Source organism: Peromyscus maniculatus, chromosome 20, assembly GCF_049852395.1.
Source record: "Peromyscus maniculatus bairdii isolate BWxNUB_F1_BW_parent chromosome 20, HU_Pman_BW_mat_3.1, whole genome shotgun sequence".
NCBI classification, from domain to species: domain Eukaryota; kingdom Metazoa; phylum Chordata; class Mammalia; order Rodentia; family Cricetidae; genus Peromyscus; species Peromyscus maniculatus.
In genome coordinates this window covers 63044336-63064018 of record NC_134871.1, presented here as the reverse complement: position 1 = coordinate 63064018, position 19683 = coordinate 63044336, and the positions used below count along the sequence as shown (strand labels likewise).

General features: G+C 48.0%; 1 protein-coding gene across 3 annotated transcripts in view; it reads left to right on the top strand.

Moving 5' to 3' along the window:
- Positions 1-17605, top strand: part of Prickle1 (prickle planar cell polarity protein 1) — a 97261-nt gene extending 79656 nt beyond the window's left edge. For all 3 annotated transcript variants that reach the window (XM_042265313.2, XM_006974318.4, XM_015993187.3), the window contains exons 2-8: positions 5314-5500; positions 7084-7197; positions 7922-8059; positions 8577-8780; positions 11335-11521; positions 12953-13819; positions 15376-17605. In XM_042265313.2, the coding sequence (XP_042121247.1) occupies positions 5369-5500; positions 7084-7197; positions 7922-8059; positions 8577-8780; positions 11335-11521; positions 12953-13819; positions 15376-16232 (2499 nt within the window). In that variant the 5' untranslated portion in view covers positions 5314-5368 and the 3' untranslated portion in view covers positions 16233-17605. The remainder of the gene's footprint in view (positions 1-5313; positions 5501-7083; positions 7198-7921; positions 8060-8576; positions 8781-11334; positions 11522-12952; positions 13820-15375) is intronic.
- The last annotated feature ends 2078 nt before the right edge of the window (positions 17606-19683 follow it).

Genomic DNA, 19683 nt, shown 5'->3' with positions numbered 1-19683 from the left:
CATAATTTGGATGTGATTTGGTGAGTTGGTCCAAGAACATGATGACTGACGGGAACCAGGGCAGAGCTGACAGAATTATAACCTCCCGCAGGTACCGACTCCCTGGGACTCTGACTTGCCTTCTGAGTTCCCCTCCCATCTCCCAACTGTACAATCTCAAAACTATAGCTTCGGTTCATTTCCCCTTCCCTGCTAGTGTGTAGGCTTCCTTAGGAAGCAGGTGCCCCTCCCAGGTCTCTTTTTCCTCTTTCCTGGTCAGGGTTTTCAACGTCTGTCTTCTTTGGTCATTCCCCATGGTGTCAAGATTAAAGTCTCCAGCCTGGCAGGGACAGTTCTTGGCAGTCAGATCAAGCACCGTTCTTTGGGAGAATCTGTCTTCCAGGAAAATTACCTTCTCCGCTGCTGCTTCTGGAACTTTATAGACTTTATAGACTTAGGGGGAAAAAAAAACGCTCTAAAGGAGCCGTTCTCAACCTGTGGCAGGCTTTGCATATCAGATATTTACATTACGGTTCATAACATGGCAAAATGACAGTTATGACGTAGTAACGAAATAATTTTATGGTGGGGGTGGGGTCGCCACAACATGAGGTCACAGCGTTAGGAAGGTTGAGAACCACTGACTTCAAGAAGCAGAGGCAAAGGCCGATTTTTACATCTCAAGGTCAGTCGGAACACTAACCCTTAGTTGTCCTGTGCAGAATAGAAAAATAAAGTGATGGCTAATGACCAACTAGCGCAGGAAAAAAAAAAAGGAAAATAAAGCTGGTCTCTGGCTGAGTTAACTGACACCTTCTCATCCCGAATACCACCGGCAACTCCTGTGCTGATAGAGGAAAGCAGGCCCTCTCTGTAATGTACAATTTTCACTTTTGTTGTTGTTGTTGTTGTTTCAAGACAGGGTTTCTCTGTGTAGCCCTGGCTGAATTTGTCCTTTCAAACTTTGCCTAGTTTACAGACTATTGAAAGCAACCGATTTTAAAGATTTCAAAGGTATTGGTTGTGGAAAAGGGGTATGGCTACTCAATAACAAACAACCGTGGTGGGAATCAAAACTGGACGGTGGCAGAGAGCCAGGCGTTGTGGTAGATCCCTTTAATCCCAGCACTCAGGAGCCAGAGGCAGGTGGATGTCTGTGAGTTCGAGGTCAGTCCTGTCTACAGCGTGAGTTCCAGGACAGCCAGACCTACACAGTGAGACCCTGTCTTGAAAACAACAAAGACAAACAAACAAACAAACAAACAGACAGAGAGCCCTGACTGCAGGGAGGACACACACACCTGCAGAAAGTTTGACGGGAACGGGAACATCAAAGGCCAAAGCCTGAACCCGGGACTCCAGCTCCTTGTGCTGGGATGACCCCAGTCTACACACAGTCTGGGTGAACAGTGGGTTTCTAGGTCACCCAGCTGGATTCTATCTCCCGTTTCTGGAATTCTGAAGCTTGTGCACTTTCCACTGCGCTCCAACTGAAAACAAGCGACCAGCCACAGGCTCAGTCCTGTAATTGACACCCGGGCCGCCACAAGGAACGAAGGACATATATAACAGAATTTGGAACCGTTCCTATCACATGGCTACATTTACTTAAAATTCTGGTTCCTAATGGAATGTCACCTGACTCCCTTTTAATTTTGTTTTTAAAACGTTATGTGTATATGGGTGTTTCACCTGCATGTATGTCTGTACGCCATATCTGGGCCTGGTTCCGGAGGAAGCCAGAAGAAACCATCAGATTCTCCAGGACCGGAGTTACAAGACTGTTGTGAGCCACCGTGTGGGTGCTGGGAATTGAACATGGGTCCTTTGGAAGGGTAACGTGTGCTCCTCACCACTGAGCATCTCTCCAGCCCCAGTGGCTTCCTTTTTGATGTGCCCCTCCCCCAAACCCATCAGCAGTGACCTTTAATCCTAAGAACCAGTGGATGGAATGGACGGATCGAGAAAGAGAAGACCCCTCCATTGTGTCACTGAGTGAATGAGGTCAGACCGTGACTTGGGGACAGGTGCCCTTCATACACTAGCAGCTGAGTTGTTGCTCAGCCTGCTCCGGAGACGGCACATATGCCCTGTGTGCGCTCGTGACGGGGTCATGCCCAGGATCAGTGTGGGAACTGGTAGAAGCTGCCACCGAGGCTGCTGGAAGCGGTGGTGACCCTCCCGAGCTCTAAAACAGAAGTGGTGTCCCAGACGGCACCCTCCCTTCCCTTGTCATTAACATGGTCGGATTCCAAATGTCACCTGTCCGCTTCGAGAAAGTTGTTTCATTCACAGTGGAAGTCGCGTCCTCCTGTAGTACACCACAGTAGTAACTTTGATGCTGTGTATTCGGAGACTTCTTGTTGCCAAGTCTTTTGTAGCCTTAAACCATCTTTTTTTTTTTTTTGGTTTTTCGAGACAGGGTTTCTCTGTGTAGCTTTGCGCCTTTCCTGGAACTCACTTGGTAGCCCAGGCTGGCCTCGAACTCACAGAGATCCGCCTGCCTCTGCCTCCCGAGTGCTGGGATTAAAGGCGTGCGCCACCACCGCCTGGCACCTTAAACCATCTTTAGAAGGGAAGCAGTTTGGTGTGTGCTGAAGTGACGTCAGGCGGTTGTGAGGACCAAACTCAGGCTCTCTTCTAGAAAAAAGAGCAAGTGCTCTTAACCACTGAATCATCTCTCTGGTCCCACAGTTGCTGTGTTCGGAGACTCCTGAAAGGCCCCAGAACTTCAGAACTCAGTTTCCCCAACACTAAACACCAGCTCATCCTCCCAGCGTATGACTCTTCCCTCCTGGGTCAGATGTTCCCTTAACAGTTATATGGTGATTGAGAAGCCCGACATTTACAGGCTGTGTGCGTGGTTCTTTCTAAATGGTGCAAGTAGCTAGCCAGTCTTCCAGAAAGAGGGGCGTGGAACTGTTAACACTTTCTATGGCTTAGGTTGTGTGAGATACTCCCATGATAACCCCTAAAAAAAAAATAAATAAATAAACCAACTGTACCGACATCCAGCTTGTTTCTCACCCAGATGAGTCTGCCCTGAAGGCTCCTTAACTTCATGCCGCTGGACAAACTGGTCCTGAGGCTCAGTAGGTGTTGAGTGAGACACCCCCAGTTCAATCTGCTTCATGCAGTACTTACATATTAGAATGCTAACGGTAGCAGGTAAACTGGCCACACACCCTAGTGGTCAGATCCGAAGTCACCCTTCGGATGAAACCGAACGACTCTTGTTTTCCTATGATAGGTGAACTCTTCACCTTGTCAGAAAGTAAGTCTTCAGGGAAGTTTGTTGAAAGGCTGGACTACCCCTGTGAGAGTTGAAGTTTAAGAAGTGGCCAGTTCACCCAAGTAACTAGTGGGGATGGCGACATTTCACAGGTTCACCTCCATCAGGGTGGTGATGCACCCCACATTTTCAGAGAGTACAGCCATAAGGGGATTCAGATCTTTGGCATTCTGCATTGTTGAGCAAGTCTAGGAAAAAAAAAAAGGTTTGTCATCACTGATAGTTTCTTTTGTTTTATTTTTTTTCCTCCTTCTAAGATAGAGTAGCATTTAATTTTTAGGTTCTTTTGAATATTTTCTGCTATTCCCACCCCACCCTGCTCCCAGCCAGGTTTGGCAAACGGGCAAACGCTCCTATTTCAAACTTCAGGTTGAATTGCATTGAAAGGATCAGTTCTCCTGGAGAGAGCCCGTGAGTTACTAATTAGAGTCCTAATCTCTAGACCTCTTCCTTTGGCACATGGAGGTGTGGGTCTTCCAAGACAAAAGGGGAAAAGACCCAAGACAGCTTCTGACTTTCATTAACGCACCCCCCCTTTATTGAGGGGGTGGCGGGGGCTCTGTTTGGAGAGCCTTGCCTAGGTCGCAGTGGTCTGCACCTGTGTGAAATGGCTGGGTTAGGAGGTGCTAGCCTCCCGATGGTGCTGTCGGAAATGAGGCCCCCTCCCTTGTGTTGGGGTGGATGAAAGCCTGCTGGGTCACCATCTCTGGTCACTCTCTGCTGAGTCACCATTTCTGCCTCAGGAATGACCACAGCCTTTGTGAGCTCTTCCAAGTCTGACGTTTAACACGTCCTTGCTTTATAAAAGGAAAACTAAAACTTGATAGCAAGTGAATCTCTCCCCCACCCCCACCCCACCCCGCCGCTCCCTCAAGTGTTTAGTGTTGCATTGAGAGAATTGCTGAAACATTACTTCACCTCGAGCCGGGATTGGTGAGGGTTTCAGCCTTTCCCTCAAGCATAAACAAATGAGAACATTTACGAAGACAGAAGAATTCCTGACATCTGACTTTGGCTTTAGTCCTTGTACAGGCTGTTTGCTGTCCTTGAGCCCTCCTCCTCCACAGCGACTGGACTGGACCAATCACAGTGTTCTTTTATAGATTTTGACTTATGGATCATTATCTATAAAGCAAATTGGAGTTCTGAAGGCTCTTGTTTTCTTAGTGCCTTGTGTGAGGGATGATTTTTAAGAACTAGAAGACAGAGATACTACACAGTGCTAACAAAGCTGACATCTCAGAGTCAGGATCACTGCCTTACCCCTTTATTGTCCTTTTTCTAAGGGTGGCTTTATACTGTGAGATTTAACACCTCACTCTGACCAATTGTGGGCTGGTTCCATTTCACACTCAATAAGCATTGCCTAACTTTTCAGTAACCGTTGGTTGATAATGCGATTAAACATCAAGTCTCCAGGCTGGACTTTACTGTGACATGGTGCTGTATTCTGTATCCCCTTACTGTTTGTTGAGAGAATTCACTGAATGGCTGCTTGATTCAGGCTGGTCCTAATCTGTGTGTAAATCAGGTTTGGTGCCAGGGATTAGAAATTTGCAATGTGTGGTTTGGCCCAGGGGATCCACTCTCTGCACTCGGTACTGCCTGGAATGGGGAACTTGCTTAGGAACTATGGGGGAGCCAAACAGCAGCGTCTCTGCAGCCATCCTTCTGAGTTGCTGATGGTGGGCGAGGCAGACAGCCCAGTTCCCAACATGTCTTTCTAAACGCTTAAGCCCTCACAGGATTTCACTTGTAGGTAAATTAGTCAGCAGAGTGGTTTTCTTGAGTACTTGCCAAATAAATCATGAGCAAGAAGCATCTTTCAAAGGCAACTGAGAACTGGCTTGGTGGCCTTTTTTCTTTGGTTCTGGGCTGGTTAAGAGGGATCACTTCCTAATTGTTGGAGTGGCACCGGGGCTTGGAAGTGACTCCAGGCATTTGATCCCTTTCTCTGGGCCCACCAACATGTAAACAGCTATTAACTGCAAGCTCTTGGAAGAGGAGGGTTTTTACATTCGTTTCTCCTGTCTTACCCACAGCAGCCATTGTTGGATGTCCTGTGACCGAGAAGCCAGGTTCTGAACCTCATTTATTATGCCTTTGGAGATGGAGCCCAAAATGAGCAAACTGGCCTTTGGGTGCCAGAGAAGTTCCACGTCGGACGATGATTCCGGCTGTGCGCTGGAAGAGTATGCCTGGGTCCCCCCAGGCCTCAGGCCAGAGCAGGTAAGAACCCAGCTGTCATCTTTGATTTTTGCTTGCCAGGACTTCCGCGTGGAACCTCGCTCTTCCTTGGCTGGATTTGCTTTCTCAGGTCCGCTTTGGTTTCTTAGTCAGATGGATCCCATCGCCCCACGGTGCTCCTCTGCTCCTACCGTAATTAATGAAATGCACGGTACCGCGCGCGTGTGCTTTTTAGAGCTCTCGAGAGTCACGCTTCAGGGAGGAAGAGGGACTTACCTGATTTGGATTTCTTTTTCTTTGATGGGGAGGGAGCAGGGGCGGGGTGTGTCTTTTGAAATGGGGTCTCACTGTGTAGTCCTGGCTTGCCTCTGACTCACAGAACTCACAGAGATCTGCCTTCCTCTGCCTCCCAAGTGCTGGAATTAAAAGTGTGTGCCGCTATGCCCAGCTCTGATGTGTTTCAGAACTCCAGTAAGAACAAGAGGATAAAAGGAGCACCTCCTGGCTGGTGCTCCCCAGTGCTCCTCTGTGAAGAGGATGCAGTCTTGATAAGTGCAGTGGAGACTAGAAAAGCCTCAGTGTGGCACTTCCTTTATATTGCTGTTTTAGGCATGATGGGAACAGTCCGTGTGCCTATTTTTATTTCCCCAATATCGTTAGGATAATGTTATTAAAAACTGTTGGTAGTAGGTCTTACACAGGCAAAGTTATCCTTCAAAATGGAAGATCCCACCCAGCCTGGTGTCCGGTTGTCAAGTTACCTTTCTCAGACGGTGGGAGGGAACCCCTTTGAGATAAGGTATCCTTACACATTCAAGAGCCAGTGCCTAAGTGGCTGGTAACAGTAAGGTAATGACAAGCAGAGGTATGCTGGTGCAGCAGTTAGGGAAGGGGGAATTTGCCAGACTGTCTTTCGGCGAGAATCCCTTACATCTTAGATGGTGTTTGGAGAAGCCCTGCCCGCAGATGAGTCCCAGGGTCCTGATACCTTCTGAATCCTTTTGATTCCATCTCAGCATGGCGGCATCCTTTGCAGCGTTCATCAAGGGATGTTCCTGAAAGACAATAGAAACCTGAAAATGACACTCCCCTTTCAAAGTGAGCTGAGGCCAGCTCAGCGTGGCCCTTCTCTTGCTTCCTTGGGGAAACTGAAGCTGGATCCTTCAGATAACCCCCGTGGAAAGCCTGTAGAGCAGATGCTAGAGAGGGCCATAGAATTTAGAGAGAAAATCGAGTCTGCCTGTTGAGAGGCTGGATCTCCGATATCTGTCGCACACGCCTGTGTGGTTGGTCATTTTTACAGAATTCACCCAGGAACTCTCCCGTGGTCCCTCAGCTGACCTTTGCAAGACTGGGGAACAGGAACCTTCAATGTGCGCCTTTGATAGCGCATAATTTATGAGGCCCTTAATTGTCACTACAAATTGCATTCCTGAGGAGCAATTTAGCAGCTGGATGCTAGTTGACGCCAGCAGATGCAGGTTTACACCGCTGCTGAGTTGGCTCAGCTGGTCCCCTCATTAGCTGCAGGGGGGCAGGACCCCGTGAGGAGGGAAAGGTGAAGACCAGCCGCTCAGACCTTCCTTTTGTGTATTGATGGCATCCATCCTGTGCTGCCCCCGCAGATCCAGCTCTACTTTGCCTGCCTGCCAGAGGAAAAGGTTCCTTACGTTAACAGCCCTGGAGAGAAACACCGGATTAAACAGCTTTTGTACCAATTGCCACCACATGATAACGAGGTAACGTAACAGGAGGAAAGCCAATTAGTAAAAAGAAAATAAATAGTAAGCATCCAGGGGCCAGCTCTTCACTGGCGAGGCCTCTCTTTGGCCTTTCTTAAAAAAACGTTACCTTAAGAATAGGCTTTTCCGGGTTTTTTTAGGAGACTAGAGAAAAGAGCATCACAGCGGGACACTTCACACAAGTTGTTTTTGATAGTGTTTTCAGCCACCCACCAATTATCGGCTTTTCCTTCCATGTGCAGGGCCGAGCACTTCAGGGTAGTTGAGGACTGAAGACCTGAGTGCCTGGAGAATGTGGGGTGAAAGTGCCAGTTACCCAGTGTCAACCTTCTGTGGAAGGGGGCAGCGGCGTTCTTGCTGATAAGGACTGCAATTAGTTCACATTTAGAAAACAGACAGTGCGTGTCCCTTTTCTAGAGACTGAGGTCCATTTTACTTTATTTTTTGAGACAGGGTCTGGATCTCAATATGTAGACCAGGCTGGCTTCGAACTCCTAGAGATCTGCAGGTCTCGGCCCCTCATGTGTGCTGGGATTGAAATTGTGAGCCACCACGCCCAGCCATGCCATATTATAAGTGAGGGTTTGAGGCGGGGTGGGGGGGGGGGGTGGAGGGGTGGGGTGGTGGTGAGGATTACTATTTTACCTTTTGAAACTCTGGGACTGAAGAATGAATGGTCAGGACGGCTCCGGCACACACTTCCGTTCTCTCTCTCTCGAAGGTGAGGTACTGCCAGTCTCTAAGCGAAGAGGAGAAGAAGGAGCTGCAGGTGTTCAGTGCACAGAGGAAGAAAGAAGCCCTCGGAAGAGGAACCATCAAACTCTTGTCCAGAGCGGTGATGCACGCCGTGTGTGAGCAGGTAGGCCTTTCTAGAGTGAGCAGAAGAAGGTGGGTGGGTGGGAGTGGTGTGGATGGGGTGGCCCAGAGGGGAACTGATGGCTGCCGTGGATGCGCACCCTATAAAAACTCCTGCAGCAAAGAAAACAAAACCAATTTCATAACAATTCTTACTTATTGTCCGCATTGCTGTGTGTCAATAAGAGTTGTCAGTCTGTTTGATTGGCACTGTGCCTTGCAGGGCGGGAACCTTGTATTTAAAACACACTGATAGAAGGAAGACATTTTTTATCCTTTGCTAATGGTTCTCAGTAGGAAACGCACCCCACAGGAAAGCCTCTACAATGGGATCGGCTTAGTCACACTGGACAGAGCTGGGAAGAGTGTGATCTAAAGTTGCATGGCCGTTTCAGCAGCAGCGGGAGGAGACAGAAATTAAAGCTATCCTAAAAAACTTGTAGTTTATCCCAAAGCGGGAAGAGCTGAAAATCCAGTCACTGAAAGGGAGGACCCTCTTAATTTCCAATCTTTGCTTCTAGTGTGGACTGCAGATGAACGGCGGGGAGGTGGCAGTGTTTGCCTCCCGAGCAGGCCCCGGAGTCTGCTGGCACCCGTCCTGTTTTGTGTGCTTCACGTGTAATGAGCTACTGGTCGACCTCATCTATTTCTATCAGGATGGGAAAATTCACTGTGGCAGGCACCACGCAGAACTGCTCAAACCTCGCTGCTCAGCCTGTGATGAGGTAAAAAAAAAAAAAAAAAAAGGTCATCCCTTAATGACGGGAAAAATAAGCCAATAGCCAATATTCCACTGTTCACAACTAAGCCAAATATGTGGGTTTTTTTTTTTTGTTCTGCTTTTGTTCTGTGTTTTAAGATAAAGCTGCCCATTTGCAGTGGAATTCTGTGTAGCTAATAAATAGAGGGCAAGCAGGTGCTTTTGCTTGCCCGTGGATGATGTCTCTGATGATCTGTAGGGAGAAAACAATGCTGCAGAAGAATATGTAGAATATGGTCTTTTTTATGTTTAATACAGGAAAGAAAGAACTCAATGTAGTAGACGAGTTGTATACAGTTAGCAAAGGTCAGAAAGACGAATTGAATTAGTAGAGGGCATAGCATAGAGTGGACAACAGTGTAAAAGGGATTTCTTTCTCTTACATTATTATTTTTTTATAAAGATTTTGGTATTTTTCATTGGTCACATTGGGCTAGGCAGGCCTCAAACTTACTCTGTGGCTGAAGTGAACTTTGAATTCCTATTCTCCTGCCTCCACTTTCCAAGTGTTGGGATAATAGATACACACCACGAAGCCCACCAAACTTTTTAAAGTAACTTTAAGTTACGAAGAAGTTGGAAAGACACTCTAGACAGCCCCTGTCCACCTTTCTCCCCGCTCCCTGGTGTTAGCGTCGACCCTAACCGTGCTGTGTGTGTATAGCAAGAGCGAGAATTACCATTTGTGCAAGAAGCCGGGCCTATACCTGTTGGCTCCATTCAGATTGCTTTTGCTTTTTTTGTTTTTTGTTTTTTTTGTTTTTGGAACCATCAGTGAGTTTATTTTAGGACTCCAGGCAGTCATATAGGAAAAGGACATTATGGGATTCCCTGCAGTTATGGTTCATCCTCGTGTCTTCTTCGTCCTCTTTAGTCTGGGACAGGAAGTTTTCAGTTTATACATCATCCACATATGCATTTGTATAATGAAATATAAAGATTGCAAAGTCCTTAATGTGCAGGTGGCCGCCGTGTCAGGCGAGGCATTTCCTACACAACTGTGTACACAATCCCAGCCTCACCGTGGCTCTATGCTCACTCCACAGATGCTTGTTTCCCGTAAAACATACACAGACCGAGAGTTACTTGACTGCTAGTGTGTGCTCTGCCACCAAACTGGGCCTCGGGAACAAAAGTGTGACAATGAATTCCACCTCCAATGAAGAAATGTTCTTTCAAGTTTAAGCAAGCTTTTAGTTTCCCCTTTTCAACACTGCCAGTTTATATTCTTGTAGATAAATTTTTGTCAATGAAACGAAAATACTGAATGAAGTCTATGTGTCTGTGGCTATCTATATAGAGACACATATATTACAAAACAATACATGTTTTTGTAACAGTTGACTCTCTTTTTCTTACATGTATGATGAACACCAAGAGTATAAACACAGTATAACCAAAGTCAGTGGGTCAGACCATCTATGGTGACAAAGGCATTCCCTCATAACACTCAGGAGGCAGAGGCAGGCAAATCTCTGAGTTCAAGACCAGCCTGAACACAAGGCTACACAAAGAAACCCTGTTCCCCAAAACCAAATAAACAAAGCGATACACTCTTCCAACCAGCACAAACCAGACAAGTAGAAAAGAACGATTACTTTTTGAAGCCATCGATGATCTGATTAGGATTTAACAGAGAAATTAGCTGTAGAAAATTAGAGCAATTAAAGAACATACTAGAACAAGTTAACCTTCCACGTCAAAGGCCCCCTTCAACTTGAAGCCATTGTTTTCTTTGTAAAAGTTCAGAGTTCGCAATTTAAGGCTTTGGCAGCAAACAAGCAAGGACAGCTTGGGCCTGGACTTCCGCCTTGACCAGGAACACGCTCTGTCTCTGTGGACACTGTTCTGACACTTGTAAGCACTCACATTGGCCCTTCACAGTCCGCGCCCTGTCACTCAGCTTTGTCCACCAACCCAACTGGTCTCTTGGTGCTAAGTTCCAGGAGCAAGAGCTTTTCCACGCCGGGCTTGGTGGCCTCTGGGCACCCTGTGGGTGGGTGTGTCAACCTTCGCGGTTTACCTCTTCTTACTCTGCCGTGAGCTTTCTCTTCCATTTCCTGCACCTAGCTGCCTCACTGCCTACATACTGTTCTCCTCTCCTCACTACTGGGTCTTCTCCAGGCAGCTGTACTTGCTCACCATGTACCCCAAGATGCCAGGGCCAGGCAGTTAGGCAGACATGAGGTGTGTGCCTTGTTCCACTGCTAGAATGTGGCCATTTTATACACACACACACACACACACACACACACACACACACACACACACACACTCCTCACCATCCCCTTTCACCAGATGACCTAGAGGGTTTGAGCTGCCACAAAGGACACCTCCCACAAGAGTGTCACCACAGAATGAACCCCAAAGATGGCATCTGCAGCAGGGTGTTTGAACTCAGGTTGGAGAGAGCCCGTATCAGCTGCGCAGAGTGGAGGCTCGTCTCTTGAGATACGCTATTTTTTTTATTTTTTGCGTGCTGACCTTTCCATCCTGCGGTTTTCTGTTTCTCTCTAAAGATAATTTTTGCCGACGAGTGTACAGAAGCCGAGGGTCGCCACTGGCACATGAAGCACTTCTGCTGCCTGGAGTGCGAGACGGTCCTGGGGGGCCAGAGGTACATCATGAAGGACGGCCGCCCCTTCTGCTGTGGCTGCTTTGAGTCTCTCTACGCGGAGTACTGTGAGACCTGTGGGGAGCACATCGGTAAATGTCGCCGTCACCCACCTCCTGTCTGCCCTGCCACGCAGCCCCCGCCTGCTGTGATTACCCACAGCCGTGCCTCTTTGTTAACAGTTTGTGAAAATTAAGGTATAATTTACATGTAGCGGAGCACATGGCACGTCAGTGATTGTCAGATGAATACTGCACTCTGATTATTCACAGCAGTGAACACAGAATCAGCCAACGCTGAGCTGTGAGTCTGGGGACGTTCACAGTTAAAGTTCCCATGAGCCTCTGGGGATTTTCCTTTTCCCAGTGGGGTTGTTTGGGGGGGGGTGTCAAACCCAGGGCCTTGTCTATACTAGAAAAGCCCTGGTCACACCATTTTTTTTTTTTTTAAGATTTATTTATTTATTATGTATACTGCATGTATGCCTGCAGGCCAGAAGAGGGCACCAGATGTCATTACAGATGGTTGGGAGCCACCATGTGGTTGTTGGGAATTGAACTCAGGACCTCTGGAAGAGCAGTCAGTGTTCTTAACCTCTGAGCTATCTCTCCAGCCCAGTCACACCATTTTTTTTTAAAAAAGATTTATTTATTTATTTTATATATACATGAGCACTCTATCTGCATGTATGCCCGCACACCAGAAGAAGGCATCTGATCTCACTACAGATGGTTGGGAGCCACCATGTGGTTGCTGGGAATTGAACTCGGGACCTCTGGAAGAGCAGTCAGTGTTCTTAACCTCTGAGCCATCTCTCCAGCCCCATTTTTTTTTTTAAATCGGTCCCTTAGCACATCTGTTTCGTGTGTGCTTGCGGTTAGAGCCTTCCATTGAAAATATGCTGGCCGCAGTGAGCTCTCGGCCAGCAGTTTGTGGCTCACAGTTAGAGCGTACGTAATACTTGTATCTGCCGTGTGTGTAGAAGCACTAGGCAGTGGTCCAGTCATATGCCCCAAGCATCTTCAACAGCAAAAAAAAAAAAAAAAAGCATGGGAATGCAAAGGTCATGGCACTGAACACATCAAGTACAGGATACTTGACTCTGGCATGGGAGGTGAAACCAAAGGGTCCCTTTGTACGGCCTCAGTGAGGGACAAGTGTTGGTCAATTTAAATCTTCATCGACCTGCATGTCTGTCAGTGGCCCCGTGATGGCCATCAGTTTGGGGATTACAAATAATCCTGTGAACAGGTAAGTGGAAATATACATTATCTGCAAATAGGGAAGGCTGACAGCATATGTAACCCACCACCGGCAAAGTCAGGACAACACCCAACCAGATGTGTGGTGGATGCACCGCAGTCCCAGCGCTCAGAGCCACCCCAGCTTCACAGCTGGCCTGGACCACAGAATGAGCCATTGCCTTCAAACAAAGCCCAGAATATATTCCCGTCACCCACAAGTTCCCTCTGGTCCACACCTCTCCGCAGCACCTAAGAATCTTCCTATCTCTTTTAAAACAGGTGTGGACCATGCACAGATGACCTATGACGGGCAACACTGGCATGCCACAGAGGCCTGCTTCTCCTGCGCTCAGTGTAAGGCCTCCTTGCTGGGCTGCCCCTTCCTTCCAAAGCAAGGTCAGATTTATTGCTCCAAGACCTGCAGCCTTGGCGAAGACATCCACGCCTCCGATTCTTCCGACTCTGCATTCCAGTCGGCCCGATCCAGAGACTCCAGGAGAAGTGTGCGCATGGGCAGAAGCAGTCGCTCCGCAGACCAGTGCAGACAATCTCTCCTCTTGTCTCCGGCTCTGAACTACAAGTTTCCCGGTCTTAATGGCAATGCTGATGACACCCTGTCACGGAAGCTGGACGACTTGAGTCTCTCCAGGCAGGGAGCAGGCTTTGCTAACGAGGAGTTCTGGAAAGGCCGAGTAGTAGATCAGGAGGCCTCCGAAGACCCTGAAGAATGGGCTGAGCATGAAGATTATATGACGCAGCTCCTCCTCAAGTTCGGTGATAAAAGCCTCTTCCAGCAGCAGCCCAGTGAGGTGGACATTAGAGCCAGTGAGCACTGGCTACCCGACAACGTGGTTAAAAACAAGCCTGAGGTAAAGCCGAATCACCAGGGCCTCGTCAGTAAGAAGTATCAGTCGGATATGTATTGGGCGCAGTCCCAAGACGGGCTCGGTGACTCTGCCTACGGCAGCCATCCAGGCCCTGCCAGCAGCCGAAGGCTGCAAGAGCTGGATCTGGACCATGGTGCTGCAGGGTATAACCATGACCAAACCCAGTGGTATGAAGACTCCCTGGAGTGCTTGTCTGACTTGAAACCAGAACAAAGTGTCCGGGATTCTATGGATTCTTTGGCATTGTCCAATATCACAGGTATGTCATCCAGGGATTGGGGGGTGTTTGAAAAAAGCAAGGGCTTAAAAGATTGATTAACAAGTTACCCATTGAGTGCCAATAGGGGGCAGGTCATTTAAAACTCCGGACTAACAAAGATGTTTCGTTGAAATGTGCCAGGATAGTACAACAGGTGTGTCTGTGAGGTGATCACGTATGTATAATAACATTCTGAACATGGCCTTCTGTGACAGGAGAAAACTGATTTGGATAAGAGCATCTGTGTCTGGGTTATGGGTGAGAGAGTCTGTATTTAGATTATCCTATATGAATTTTAAGATACTAAAGTTAGCCTGAGCATGTTATAAATTTATAACTGTTAAAAAAAATCCCTGGATTACCCTGTGGCAAGAGATAGCTCAAAAAAAAAATTGAAGTGGGTTTTTTTTCTCATTATAAAATTGTACTTTGGTGTTGCTAAGGCAAATTTTTTTTCACATACTTTATGTTAAAGTGACCCTGAGCTGTATAAAGTAGATACTATTAATTTTAAATAGGAGGAAACGAATTCTTTGACCGCCAAGTGGCTGATGTTACCCAGGTTTTGAAGTCAAGACTGGTATAAAAAACCAGCCTGTTACACGAATTTCATGTGGATGTTTGCTCGGGACACAGCAACACTGTGCTTCTGCTCCCAAACTAGTAACAGCCAGACCATTATATCACTGTAATAGAGCCAAGAAAGGGCCGAGTGCTGTGTCCTGCCAAGCGGTTTGTGCAGAAGGATGAGACACTGGTCCCTCCTGGCTCCTGGCCCGTCAGCCATGAGTCCTTTTGTAAGGGAGAGCTGAGGAAGCGTGGTGGCCAGACTTTCTGCCAGGCGCTGGACTGGGTTAACTTGTCACCCAAACGGGCCACCGCTGGGTGGAACTTGAGGCGTGAAAGGCAAGGGCTGGAGGTGAATGAAGCTCAGAAGTATAGGCGGCAGTTGGTGAGGGCAAGGCCCTTGGTTCAACCCCCCAGTGCTGAAAACTAAGAAGTAAAAATGCTAGAGGCTGATCGTCCTTGGGAACAATAGTGCTGAAAAACCAAGCTATGAGTTCGAGTCCTACAGGAGCCTAGTCGGGACCCATACCGGTCTCTCCCTGTCCGAGATCCATAGAAACTTGAGTAAATCATACTGTAACAGAGGATCACTGATCTCGATTTAAAAGTAAGAGCAGTCCGGAAGTAGAATGACTGGAAGGGCGCAGGCCTGGGGCTGGCAAACCTTTGCTCTCGGCAACCTCTGAAGGGACTGACTGACATTCCCGTGAGAGCACGTGGCTCTCGGAGCTTCTGTCTGTGACTAGGGGCTACTTTGTGCCGCTCATGCGCATGCACTGTGTTCGAACGGTCTCTCGGTTCCCCGGCAGGGTTAACAAAGATCATACTTCTCAGCGGGTAAACAGTACACGTTGGCTTTCCCTAGTGTTTGAATCACATGACTGAATAGGAAATTTTCTTGGAGATGCCTTCCTGTACATACCACATTGAGCAGGTGTGAGGATGTTAGGACGTGTGAGAGTCATGTCATGTTTTGGGTTCTGTTGCAGGGGCATCAGTGGATGGAGAGAGCAAGCCAAGACCGTCGTTATACTCTCTCCAAAACTTTGAGGAGATGGAGGCGGACGACTGTGAGAAAATGAGCAACATGGGAACTCTGAATTCTTCTATGCTGCACAGGAGTACAGAGTCCTTAAAGAGTCTGAATTCGGAGCTATGTCCAGAAAAAATCATACCTGAGGAGAAGCCAGTACATCTGCCGGTGCTCAGAAGGTCCAAGTCTCAGTCCAGACCACAGCAGGTCAAGTTTTCAGATGACGTCATTGACAACGGAAGCTATGACATCGAAATCCGGCAGCCTCCAATGAGTGAGAGGACTCGGAGACGGGTGTATCACTTTGAAGAGAGGGGATCCAGGCCTCACCACCATCGCCATCGGAGGAGCAGAAAGTCCCGGTCCGACAACGCCCTGAACCTGGTCACAGAAAGGAAGTACTCTCCCAAGGACAGACTGCGGCTGTACACCCCCGATAACTATGAGAAATTCATACAGAATAAAGGCGCCCGGGAGCTCCGGGCATACATGCAGAATGCCGACCTCTATGGCCAGTATGCCCACGCCACGTCCGATTACGCCCTGCAGAACCCAGGGATGAACAGGTTCCTGGGGCTCTATGGGGACGACGATGACTCCTGGTGTTCGTCCTCCACGTCCTCCTCCGACTCGGAAGAAGAAGGGTATTTTCTCGGACAGCCCATCCCTCAGCCACGGCCGCAGAGATTCACCTACTATACGGATGACCTTTCTAGTCCAACATCTGCACTGCCCACCCCCCAGTTTAGCCAGAGGACAACCAAATCCAAGAAGAAAAGAGGACACAAGGGCAAGAACTGTATCATCTCTTAACCAAGTAGACGCGGGGATTATCTGTTTCAAACCTAGCCGTTTAACCCGGACTTCGACCTCTTCTTCACCGTAGGAAAGTTGCTAAAATAGTGTCAAGTGCTTTCTCGGCCTAGGTAGACGAGAGCCCTCTGCTGTTTACAGTCAGATCATTACAGGAAAGGGGTGGCTCCTTCCAGCTGTCCTTCCCGGGTGGGTCCAGATTAACACCCTGTCCTGTGCCTGGGACAGGTCAGTTACAGCTGCTTTGGTCCCCGGTCCCCAAGAGAACACTCCAGACACCGCCACCAGGGGACTGGACGGAGCGTGCATTTTAGAAGACAGACAGCCACCTTTGTGAGCAAGAGTGCTTGTTAACCCAGCCAGGTTGGCTCAGGTCCCGAGTGGTGTCGTGTTGTGAGGCATGCATGTCACCATGACGACCTAGCTAACCCCGTGTGTCCCACTGTGTGAGGCCAACTTGTTCCCCCTTCAGCCCGTATTAGCCAGGTAAACCACGTTGTATTACTTCCAGCTACAGATTGAAAGGCCTTGCTATTTATATGTAGTATTTCATAGACCTAAGTGTATTCCTAATTTAACGGTGCAAATATTAATGTATATACTGTACAGTTCAGATTTTAAAGCTGATATTTTTATATCCCTGAATTGCAAGATGTTTGTTACACTGCCCTGCTAGATTCGTTAGGGAACCAGAAACAGCATTTATGGATGAGATGATTGCTTGTATTTTAGTCAGGGTTTATAAGTTTAGACAGTCAATTTATATTGCTTAGTGTTGGAAAGTTGGTTTGTTTTTTTTTTTTCCTTCAATATTAAAAAAGGCTCTGTATGCATGGTGGGTCTATGTACATACTTGTTACTGGGGCCCTGTTAATCTTACAAGTGTTATTTATGGGTCAAGCTTTGTAAACTGTATAAATGTAAAAACAAACCCCACATATACCTCTGGAGTATATGGTGAAACCAAGGAGAAGCTATTTGGGTGTTCTTCCCTGGGCAGGGGGGTGTTCTTCCCTGGGCAGGGGGCAGTCTCTCAGCAGATGATAACGTCCATACAAAGAGCTTTCTGTGACAGTCTGTGTGGACTTACTGTGTAAAGAGAGGTTATTTCTTCTGCCCTTCCCTTCCGGCTGGTTGTTGGCCTTTAAAAGCAATTTTGAAAACTGAGTTTCCAGTTGCTGTAAGAGTGATGAGCCAGAGTTCTTCAAGCTCACGAGACTCTGGTTCAACGGAAAATGATGTTGGATTTGAACTAATGAGCAGGTAGTTTGGTCTGTGCTGTTCTTGCATTCACATCTCAGTCCTAACTAAAGGTCCTGGTGTCATCCTGGGCCTTTCAGGGAGGTGTTTAATAAAGGCTTAATAAATGACAACTACCGTTCTGAGTTATGAATCTTCCACTTTGCTCCAGTGCTGAGGCATGGTTTATTCTGCAGTCCTCTTACCATTCACAGATCTTCGTTGAATCCCAGACTTGAGGAACAGAAACTCTGTTATTTATCAAAAGCAAAGAAAAGCTGTTCGGCCCTTGCAAAGAGTAGACATAAATCCAGTAGGTAAACCTACAGTCAAGCACGCGTGTGTGTGTGCGCGCGCGCGCGCGCACACACACACACACACACACACACACACACACAGCCCCCAAAGCACCCATCCCTAAAGAAGCAAGGCTAGAAAGAGCCCCTTCAGAAAAACTGCAACAGGGAGAGAGAGAGCCCTTTGCTCTGCAGCTACATCTGCATTTCCTGCATCCTGTACACTTCAAGAACAGGGCAGTATGAAAATGAAGATTATGCATGGCAGAAATCCTTAGGATCAAACACAAACACTGAGGCTTAGTCCCATTCCTCGTCTCCAGATTCAGCGCACACTTCAGATGTTCAAAACACAAGTATTTCTTAAGAATTCTAGTTGAGGCTGGGGGTGTAGCCCAGGGACACAGCGTGCTCACTACCCACAAGGCTCTAGAACCAATTTCTAACAACGGTGGTGAGCTCTACCCTGTCTGTACCTTGCTTCTCACTTCCCAGGACTGCATATAACTGTTTGACCTCACTTCTTCCATAACTGTTTAATGTTCTGTTTGGTGGTACACTTGACTTTCCCCATACATATGCTCCGGTGGCACATGCGCATATACACACAGCACCAAAATTACCAGGGAAAAGCTTACATGCTTGAAGCTGATGGATTCTGCCAGTTTTCCTCCAGGAGGGCTCATGGTTCACACGCTGTAGGAGAATGCACACGGACAGCCTTCTTGGTGTTGAAGACTGAGCTCCTACACTGGAGTGGCATTCTTTTGGAAATGACTGCTGCACTGAGCAGCAGCCGTCCTCAGGCCAGTGCGGGTGGGAGCTCAAGCTACACGCTCTTCAAGTGCAATTGCAAGGGACTAGTTACTTTAGCTAGTTATCTGGCAGCAATCACACTTTGCATTTCTGTACATAATTATATAGATTGCCAGAACTTAAGGAAACAAATACCTACAGATAATACTAATATAACCTCTGGGCTTTTGAGTCTGTTCACCACTGAGAAGATGACCAAAGAAGAAAGGGCGACAATTGTGTCACAGTCCTATAAAGAAAGCACTGAATCATGGGAATAGGAAGAGGCAGGGTGCTGGGGAGGCTCTCAGGAATCCACAAGGATGACCCCACCTTGGAGTGCTGGCAGTGGTCCAGAGGGTGCCTGGACTGGTCTACTCTGGTGACCAGTCTAGTGAATACCCTAACCGCCATCATAGAGCCTTTGTCCAGTGACTGATGGAGGCAGATGCAGAGATCCACGGCCAGGCGCCAGGCTGAGCTCTGGGAATCCAATCGAGAGGAGAGATTCCACAGGAGAGGGACGTTGAGATCATGATGGGAGGCTGTGCAGAGATGACAGACCACACTAGTGGAAGTCCATGAACTGTGGAATGGTGGCTGTGGAGCCCCCAAGGGACTGGACTAGGCCCTCTGGATATGGAAGATTTTTTTTTAGCTCAAACTGTTTGGGGGGTACCCAGGCAGGGGGATCGGGATCTGTCCCTGGACTATGGGCAGGTTTCTGGAACCCGGTGCCTGTGGTGTGACACCTTGCACAGGGAAGGGGCTTGGATCTCCCTAGGCTCAGTGTGCTGGGCTCTGCTGACCCCCCATGGGAGACCTCGATTTGGGGATGTGTGGATGCGGGGTGGCTTGGGAAAGAGGGCTTGGGGGTGGGAGGAGGGAGGAGAGGGGAATCTGTGGATGGTATGTGGAGTGAGTAGAAAATTTCTTAAGAAAGAAAAAAGAAAAGAAAAGAAAGCACTGAACTGCAGAAAAGGCCTGAATAGACCTGGTTATAAAGAACAAAGTATTCTGGCCGGTCACTGGGTTCCAAAGTTTGTTTCAAAACAAGTATCACACAGGAGAACTGCCTCTGATCATTCGGCAGAGAGGCAGAGGCTAGAGCCTTATGGTCC